The sequence below is a fragment of the Sceloporus undulatus genome, chromosome 8 (genome assembly GCF_019175285.1).
Source record: "Sceloporus undulatus isolate JIND9_A2432 ecotype Alabama chromosome 8, SceUnd_v1.1, whole genome shotgun sequence".
NCBI lineage: Eukaryota > Metazoa > Chordata > Lepidosauria > Squamata > Phrynosomatidae > Sceloporus > Sceloporus undulatus.
The window spans coordinates 61294-70994 of record NC_056529.1 but is presented as its reverse complement, the minus strand read 5'-3'; the positions used below and the strand labels follow the sequence as shown (position 1 = coordinate 70994).

The 9701-nt window shown below is 46.6% G+C and overlaps 1 protein-coding gene across 1 annotated transcript in view; it reads left to right on the top strand.

Moving 5' to 3' along the window:
* Positions 1-2199: 2199 nt before the first annotated feature.
* Positions 2200-9701, top strand: part of ZNF598 (zinc finger protein 598, E3 ubiquitin ligase) — a 13828-nt gene continuing 6326 nt past the window's right edge. Inside the window, exons 1-9 of the mRNA XM_042438258.1 lie at positions 2200-2350; positions 3242-3371; positions 3504-3715; positions 4614-4831; positions 5414-5531; positions 5676-5854; positions 6012-6096; positions 7619-8388; positions 9282-9414. Of these exons, the coding sequence (XP_042294192.1) occupies positions 3318-3371; positions 3504-3715; positions 4614-4831; positions 5414-5531; positions 5676-5854; positions 6012-6096; positions 7619-8388; positions 9282-9414 (1769 nt within the window). The 5' untranslated portion in view covers positions 2200-2350; positions 3242-3317. The remainder of the gene's footprint in view (positions 2351-3241; positions 3372-3503; positions 3716-4613; positions 4832-5413; positions 5532-5675; positions 5855-6011; positions 6097-7618; positions 8389-9281; positions 9415-9701) is intronic.

The window sequence follows — 9701 nt, the reverse complement described above, 5'->3', positions numbered from 1 at the left end:
ATCTATCTGTCTCTATATCTATCTCTCTAGCATCTATATTTATATATATCTATGTCCCAAGGGAGCCTCATGGGTTTGTCCTGATCCTGCTGCCCTGGGGGCTTGGCCTCCATTTTGTTGCCGTGTGTTAGAGCTGCTGCCAAGCGCCAGAGTCAGTGACACTGATGGCGCTATCTTCTCTGTTTGGAGGGACTGGCTCTTTGGAAGCTGCAATGGAGGGAAAGAGTGCGGTGGCAGCAGAGTTGTGTCAAGAAGAGAGCCAGGAAAAGGCCCTGTCTGTTGGTGTAAAAGTGTTAGCCCTCCTGGCCCTGGATTCCTAGGCATCTGTTGCTTATAAAGCTCTGAATAGTCCACATCCTAAAGGTTCAAAGGAACACTCCTGTAGCCCTTAAGCTTTTGCGGGGATGGTCTCTTTGAAGCTAGCAACCTCCACTTTATTCATCTTTACAATTACCTGTTTTGTATTCCCAGCTCGACTATCAGTTGCAGACATGGTTTGACAAATCCACTCCAACCTGAATCATAGAGTTGGAAGAGACCACAAGGGCCCTGATCCAGTCCAACCCCCTTCTGCCATGCAGGAAGTCCAAATCAAAGCATCCCCATTGACAGATGGCCATCCAGCCTCTGCTTAAAGACCTCCACGGAAGGAGACTCCTCCACACTCCGAGGAAGGAGTTTGTTCCTCTGTCGAACAGCCCTTAGTCTCATGAGGTTCCTCCTAATGTTGAGCTGGAATCTCTTTTCCTGCAGCTTGCATCCATTGCTCCAGGTCCTAGTCTCTGGAGCAGCAGAAAACAAGTTAGCTCCCTCCTCAATACGGCATCCCTTCAGGTATTTAAACAGGGCTATCATATCACCTCTTAACCTTCTCTTCTCCAGACTAAACATCCCCAGCTCCCTAAGGCGCTCCTCAGACCTGTGACAGGTGTGACGCTCAGCATGGCCCTCAGGATGTGGCATGAGACAGAGCAGGAAGTACCCATTTGGGCTTGAAAAGTTCCATCAAAAGTGGGCAGAACCACAGCAAGCTGCCTCAGACCAATAGTCCATCCTTGTATATTTTGCCCTTCCTTGCGTATTTTGATGGACAGGAGTCTTGGGCAGGTGGCATTTCTCCTCTCCTATCATCTGATTCCTTAAACCGAAGGTGCCAGGGAGAAACCCTGTGACCTTGTTGCCACAAAGATTTTAAAGTTGCGTGACATGTCTAGATCAGTGCACTTAGCCATGCATCCTGTTGATCTGGTTAGACCTGAGGCTGCTCTCTCCTCAGTGCCTTTGTTTGCTCTGGAGAGGTTACTCTCCCTCCAGATCCTCAATCTTATGGCATGACGACTTCCCTTGGAATTCCCTTGCGTCTGGTTAGATGATGCATTCCATTTGTTCTTGGAGCAGCGTGTCACTAGCCAGAGGCACTTCCTCTTACATAACCTTTAAATCCTGGGGAAACAACAGCCCGGTAGTGCATGCCGGTAGCTAAAGGGAGGCGTAAGCAACCCACAGGTCTCTGGTGACTTATCTGTCAAATTCACCTGAAAATGCTGGACTAATCTTTTTCTATGCTACGTGAGCTCTTCATTTCCTGAAAACAGTGGAAATAACCTCCATTCCTCTCCTTCAAAATCTTGGCTGTTCCTAAAAGGTAGAGTAAGTCAGGACTGTGCAGAGCTGTTGGATTGTGCAAGGTGACTTGAGGAAAAAGAACCTACCTTTCAACAGAATGCTTGATCTTTGGGAACAGCGCTGTTTGTGTCCTGGTTTGAACCTTTTTTGCGCGCCACTACCCCTTGTTCGGACATTTTGCCCCAACAACAAGCATCACATATTGCTAACTTGGAACACCCAGCCAAATGTCTCAAGATGCCGATGGCTTTAAATAGCTCACCTGGGTAGAATTGATGAACATATTCTCCCCATCCCTTTCCCACCCTGTTCCATCACCTCATGGACAGTGACAACACAGCCCTCTTTCTTTTCTCTCTCTTACAAGCATATGCGGTAGATTAGGCCGAGAAGGACTACATTTGCCTGGGATCTGAATCTGACTTTCCCTCATCCACGCTCTGTGCCTGATCCAATCTGTGTCCCTTCCCTGATGATCTCCGCCAAATCTACTCTGGGGATGTCAGCTGCCCTACCAGTCCTGGGGTTCCCTTTGTATGTTGTTGTTATGTATGCAGTCCTAGGCCTGGTGTGTCCTTGCCCTCTAACTCTTCCCCTTCTGTCCTTTCTAGGTCGTCTTTGGGAGGAAGTTGACATCCTTCTCAGCAATAGCGCTCAGCCAGTTACAGCACGATAAGAAATATGACATCTATTTTACAGATGGAAAAGTTTATGCTCTCTATAGGTAAACATTCTTTATTTTACTTTCTTTGGGAAGCTGCAAAAACATTTGGCGGGAAATGAAATGCCAAAAGGACAGCTGTGCAAATGCTTTTACCTATCTCCATGCCAAGAAGCACCGCCCTGTATGGTAAATGTATCAAGTCAATGGTGAGAGATATCCCATTGTGAAAATATGTGGGCTGTGCCCAATGAAACAGAGCCAGTGGGAGCTAAGCAAGATTCCCAGGGTCAGGAGACAAGTGGCCATTGCCCACCTAACAAACAGGTAGATGCAAGGGGAATTTTGCAAAATGAGTACTGTAGGTACCCAAGCATGTGTGAGTGTGTGATGAATCAGTGTGAAATATGTGCTACCTTGATAAATGGACTTGCATTATATCCTTCTAAGCATTTTCTCCGATACAGGTTGGATCTCCCTTATCTGGAATTCTGAAGTCCAAAACACTCCAAATACCCAAAACCTTTTCCATGGGTGGCTGAGACAGTAACCCCTTTGCTTTCTCATGGTACACAAACTTTGATTCGTGCACTAAATTATTTAAAATATTGTGCATAAAATATAGGCTATGTCTATAAGGTGTATGTGAAACATAAATACATGACCAGATTTGGATCCCATCTTCAAGGTACCTCATTATATACATATATGCAAATACAGTTATTTTGAAATCCAAAACATCCAAAATCCAACTTCTAGTCCCAGGCATTTGGGAGAAGGGAGACTCAACCTGTACTTAGGATGCATTTACAAATTAAAATGAAATGTAGCTCACACTCTTGGCACTTAAATAACAGAGCAATATGCATGATGAGAGGCAGCATAGCTGGTATTGGGGAAGGCACCCTTCAGCTTGTGAATATTTTCTTGTTGGACCCTCTTTTCTGATCCTAGGAAGCTCTTGCAACACGAGTGCCCACTTTGCCCAGAAGCCAGGCCATTTGCCACCATTGTGGACTTGGAGCAGCACATGAGGAAGCAGCACGAGTTATTCTGCTGCAAACTCTGCGTGAAGCATCTGAAGGCAAGTGGCCAAGAGTTCTGCCCTAGGCCAAAAGGATTAGATGGGCTAAGGCCTTGGAAACTCTCAAAGTCATGGAAACCTTCCTGCTGCCCATGAAAATTAAGGCTCTGCTCTCTCTCTCTTGTATTCCAGATCTTTACATATGAGCGCAAATGGTATTCACGGAAGGACCTTGCCCGGCACAGAATCCATGGGGATCCTGATGACACATCTCACCGTGGCCACCCCCTGTGTAAATTTTGTGATGAGCGATATTTGGATAATGACGAGTTATTGAAACACTTGAGAAGAGACCACTATTTTTGCCACTTCTGCGATTCTGATGGTGCACAAGAGTATTACAGGTTTGTGAGCACTGCTGAACTTGAATCTGTGGAGGTAATTTTTCCTGAAGTTATGTATTCTCTGGTTCTTGATCCACTTGGCTTATCAAGACTTTGAGGCTCTGTTCCTTCGGCACCTGGCTCACAGGTTTGCCTTTCCATCCTCCAAGCAGTAGGACTGTTTTTGTCTGTTTTCAACACTTGCTTCCACTGCTTGGTTCTTATAACCCAATCATGCCCATTTACATGGCCATTTTTTTAAAAGTTAAGTATTTGGGACTGGAGAATTGGCAGCCTCCACAAGTAAGATACATGACTGTTCTAGACCAATCCCAAGTGGAAGATCAGAATTAACCCACTCTTGCTTCAGCTGAAAAATCTCAGACTGATATGTGTGTTACCTTCTTGATACTTAAACACGTGACTATTGTCAAGCTAGCCTTCACTTCTCACCCTGTTGAAAATAGAGGACCTTTGTTTTCCCTGTGTCTTTTCTGGTTCTTCAGAAAAGGTGGGACAGTTGTCTTTAAAGGAAGCAGTTGACTTTATTAGGTAACGGGGTCCTTTTTGGGGGTCAGAGCCAGAATGGCCTGGTTTCAATCTTGCACAGCCAGCCTGGTGGGTTTTTTTTAAGACAATCCTCATGCCTTGAACAGTTCTTATTTGCTTTTTGGCTTTCCTGAACAATTCAGTCACAACTGTTCTGAGTTTAGTGATCTGCCTTCCCTTTACTCAACATTCTTTGCAGGAATCCTAGCAACCACCTGGGATTGGGATGGCCATTGGTCTATCCAGGGCCAACACAGTGTTGGTGTGCCTCCATTTCCTCTTTCTCTTTTCGCCACCACAAACACAAGTGTGTGAAACCTGAGATCACACACTAGTGAGCTAAATGACTACCTCTGTCCCTTGACTGCAGTGATTATGAATACCTCCGGGAACACTTTCGTGAGAAGCATTTCCTCTGTGAAGAAGGTCGGTGCAGCACCGAGCAGTTCACACACGCGTTCCGGACTGAAATAGACTACAAGGCCCACAAGACAACTTATCACAGCAAAAACCGGGCAGAGGCCAGGCAGAACCGGCAGATTGATCTTCAGTTCAACTATGCTCCGAGGCATCAGCGGAGAAACGAGGGTACATTTAGCTGGAGGGAACTATCAGCGGACTGGGCATTAATTTTCTGGGTAGTTTTTATATTTTAAAGCATTCCAGGAGGATACGGGTTGGTTGTCTAGTTGTTTCACAACTACAGGATGCTTATGTATGGCTTGAAAGGTATACTCTGTGCATGTTTCCTACGCCATTAGAAAAACACAGAATGTGGTACTAGATGTAGAAAACTTGACAAGTTCAGGCTATGGACCCTTGGGCTTGATCAGTCAGAAGGGGGTGGATTTGCCTGGTAAAACCGTGGTTGAATAATATCTGTGGGTATCTGTTTTCACTGTTGTGGAAAGTCTTCTGCCTCTCTCTGTCTAGAAAGACAGCAAGACATACCTGGCAGGCCACAAAACTCAGCATTCCCTAGTGCATACGTTGTGCAGCACAGTCATAGATCTGTCTGGCATTTTCGATCACTTTCAGGGAGGCAGATAAGGTCTTGGGAAACATGCAATTCACCTCTGTTGTAGCTTATTCTACCCTGCTATGATATCAACCCTTTTGAGGAAAAAAGGGCATTTTGGGGCTGATTAGCCCTTTGTCTTTATATTCCAGGGGTTGTGAGTGGTGAAGACTTTGAAGAGGTTGACCGTTACAACCGCCAAGGTAGAGGAGGCAGGGCAGGACTACGAGGAGGACAACAAAACAGGCGAGGCAGCTGGCGATACAAGAGGTAACATTTTTCTTGGGTCTCTTGAAGGGCAGGAAGGTGGGGTAGCAAGAGGGGGAACACTTCCCTTTGCCCTCAGAATCGGTAAGAAAATTCTGCTTCTCACTCTCTGACTCCTCTTTACGCTGCTGCCCAAAAAACACACAGGGAAGAAGAAGATCGGGACATTGCTGCAGCGGTCAGAGCATCAGTAGCTGCCAAAAGGCAAGAGGAGAAGAAGCGTGGGGAAGACAAAGAAGAGAGCACCCGGGTGAAAAAGGAAGACACGAAAGATCTGGACTCAAACATCTCTAAACGAGGACCAAAACCTCAAATTGAAGTGCCAGGTGAGCCAACCATGTGATCAGATGTTTTTTTTTGGGGGGGGGGGGAGGACTGCAGGTGGCCCATCCTCTGGTTGACCTCTGCAGGGCTGACTTGCTGGAACAGGGGACTCCAGAGGGCCCTCTGCATTAAACCTGCCTCTCTGTTCTTCTTCCCAAGTTTCCATGGAAGCCGTTCCAAAGACCATTTTGAGCCAGGATGACTTTCCTGCCATTGGCTCACCAGCAGTGGGCTCTCTGCAGAGGTGAGTCTTGGATCTCATGAGACAATGCTCAGGCCAGATTTCAGTGGGCGGACAGAAGCCATTCATGCAAATGATATCAAGGAAATGGCATTGGGGATAGTTTCGTGTCACACATCCATGCTCTAGTTGTGGTCATCACTGCATTGTTCCCACTAATCCACCACAATCTGGCATCTGATGACGGTGTCAGAGCCACACAAAACAACTGAAGGGTTCTGGCAAAAACTATAAGGGAATAACAGCACCTTGGAGCAAAAAAACAATGTAGTATCTAAAAGGGTAAAATTACCCCACTGGAAGATCTGTAAATGCTAAGGGTAAATAAAATATCCAAAATACAAAACCAGAGAAACTAAACCCTGGAGAAAAGCCAATAAAACAACAGAAAGGGTAGGAGAAAAGCCCCCCCTTTTTTTATTTCCTTTTGGCAATTATAAACAATTCTATTAATAAAAACAAAAGGCCAGGCGCGTTTTGACCTACATCTTCTTCAGTGGCCTGCCAATGTTTACAATATAAAAAGTATAATAACTCCTTAGCACACAATGTGATTTTGCTGAATTCAAAAGCTGCAGCTTTTATAATTGCCAAAAGAAAAGAAAAAAAAAGGGGGGGCTTTTCTCCTACCTGTAGCATTTACAGATCTTCCAGTGGGGTAATTTTACCCTTTTAGATACTACATTGTTTTTTTGCTCCAGGGTGCTGTTATTCCCTTATAGTTTTTGCTAGAACCCTTCGGTTGCTTTGTTTGGTTATTATCTTGCTTTTTTTCGGTTATAGGGACTTTGGTTGGTTTGGTGTCAGAGCCACGCCACAGCTGGCCATTCATTGCCATCTGGATTTACATGGAACCATGACAGTCCTCCCAGTCAGTCTGATGCTGCTGGAGTGTGGGAAAGGATTGGAAAAATGTCTGGTTCTATCCTTGTAGCCAGAGGCAAAGTGATTACTGCATCTGATGAGGCCTGCTGGGGTTTTCTGGATGTGTCAGTGGATGATGTCACCATTTGTATATGGCTAAGAGCAGGTAGCCAGAGGCTTCTGCCATGTCTCCTCCACTTTCCACTGCCATGGCTCAGTGGTATGGAATTCTGAGATTTGTAGTTTTATGAACTATTAAGCCTTCTCTGCCAGAGTGCTGTGGTACCACTAACTACAGGTTCCAGAATTCCATGGCATTGAGCCATAGCATTTAAAGTGGGGTCAAACTGGATTTTTTCTGCTGTACGGATGCAGCCTTTGTGCATGCCCTGGAAGACTCCATCCTTGTTCCCAGTGCTTGAACCTGGGTCACTTCTGCTTGAAAAGCAGTCCATGCCCTCTGCCTAATTTTTTGGGGGGCCAGGCAGGGGGAACTCAAGCTTGACCACAATCCTGCATTTTCATAGCAACCCAGGTTCCTGAGCATGTTTTCTGCCTCAGGGCTCCCAACATTCTTCTGTGCGGTAGGAATGAAATGTTTAGGGTTGCTGTCCCTGTGCTGTGTGGCGCAGCTTCTTATGTACAACTGTTCCTCTCACAGCTTATCTCAACCAGCCTTGGTAAAACTGGATGAAGAGGATTTTCCAAGCCTCTCCTCTTCCTCCTCTGCTCCTGTGGTCTCTTCGGCCCTGTCCTTGAGCTACACAACCACAGCCCAAAGGACCGCCTTCCAGGAGGAGGACTTCCCAGCCTTGGTGTCCCGAGTCCAGCCAAACAGTAAGACAGTGTCTACACTCACGTCCGCCTGGAGCTGTGGCTCCAGTAAAAACATGGCCCGGGCCATGGCCAGCAATCCCAATGTTGGCCAGCCTGCCCAGAAAGCAGCACCCACCAACAGTGTGAAAGGAAACAAAAAGAACAAGGCAACACTTTCCAGTGACAACCAGGACAACAGCAGTAGCCTGACTGGCCAGGAAATCCGTGCCATCCCAACGATGGTGGACGTCTCCTCTTTGCTGGCAACCTCCAATTCCCAAGGTTTTATTAAAGTAGGCAGGAAGAAGAAAGTTGGGGCTGAGAAGCCAAGAACAGCCTCGTCTCTTGTGTCTCAGGAGACACCACCCCCTCTTGCTTCCGTAGAAAAGCCACTGGAGGCTGAGCACCCTTCAAACCTGCCTGCTGGAGCTGTTGTATCAGATAGAGCTGCGGCTATCGTGAACGGCCACTCTGAGAAACCCCTCGTTCCCTGTAATGCCTCCAAAGAGCCACCCGGCCTTAAGAAGCCCCTTGTGGCTAGCCAGCCCCTGTTGCCTCAGGAAGACTTTCCAGCCCTTGGAAACTCTGGACCAGCTCGAACACTTCCCCCTCCAGGTAAAGGTTGCAGGGACAGGGGGGAGATCTTCTGTGGGAATTTAGAGTGTGGTATTGGGATCGGAGTTCTGTGTCCTGGGAACAACATCAGTCCATTAAATAAAGAATTAAAAAAAAAAGCATTTCAGACTTGTGAGATCTTGGGAACCAAGGTACTTGAAGTTCAGGAGCAGGGGCTCAAGGTCTTCCTTACTATGGACTGGGTTAGGGCTGTTTTGCTAATGTACTCCTGCTGCCAACTGTAGCTGGAAAAGAATGAAACTTTCCTGTGGGAGTAACTTTCTGTGGGACTAACATGAGTGGGTTCATGTTCTGCCAAATAATTTTTTTTAAAAAAAAAATCTATAACCTGTGCAAGTTAAGCAAAATCCTTCTTAAACAGGAGCTGATTTTTCAGCTTCTCTGAATTAGCACAGCTTATTCTGGGATTGCAGCACATAGGATTCAAAGCAATTGCTCTTGATCATTGTGGCCCTTGGCAGATGCCTCATGATTCCAACCCCTGATACTGGTCAAATTTGAACCCAAAGCCTCACGTAAATCAGGCAAGGCTTCCTTAATACTGAGTTCTTACCAGATTGGATGGAAATGACTCCCCAAGATCTTTCCCTGAAACCTTTTTACTGGGCTTGAACTGAGACTATGTGCTTGGAAAGCCCATGTTCCACATGTGGCTCTCCTCACCTCTGCCGATTCTGCTGCATCAGTTCATAGTCCTTAAGATGGCAAATGATGCCTCTGAAAGCCCTTCAAACCAGTCCTTGTTCACCCACAACACCTAAAAATGAAATCCATGAGGACTCGCTCTTTCAGAAGAATGGCTAATGAAATGCTGGCTCTATCTGGCATCAAACCAGGCTCTAATGACTCCTCTTTCCTCTCCCTACTTCTAGGTTTCAATTCTGTGGTGCTACTCAGCCCACTGCCGCCTCCGGGGCTGTCGGCACCTCTCAGTAAACCACCCCCTGGCTTTGTACCTATTCCACCCACCACTGCCTCAGACATTGCCCCTGTTTCTCTGAAAGAGTAAGTTAACATTTCAAGGCAGCTCTTGTAGGGTTTCTCTTGTTGCCCTCCTCCTTGGTATAGTGGCTAATCGGCAGGCTTCTTGTGGGTGCCCCAACTGTGGCAAGGTGAACAGCTGGCAAGGAGGAGAGGCTTCCTGGGGTAGCTCCCTAATTTTGGACACTCTTCCTAGAGAGCCCTGCCTGGCACCTGCCTTGCTCTTCTTCCAGCAAATAGCTTCTGATTTCCCCAGGCTTCTTAGCCATAGTTTTAATTCTACCGGCTGTTTCTAGTCTCACTTTGAAAAA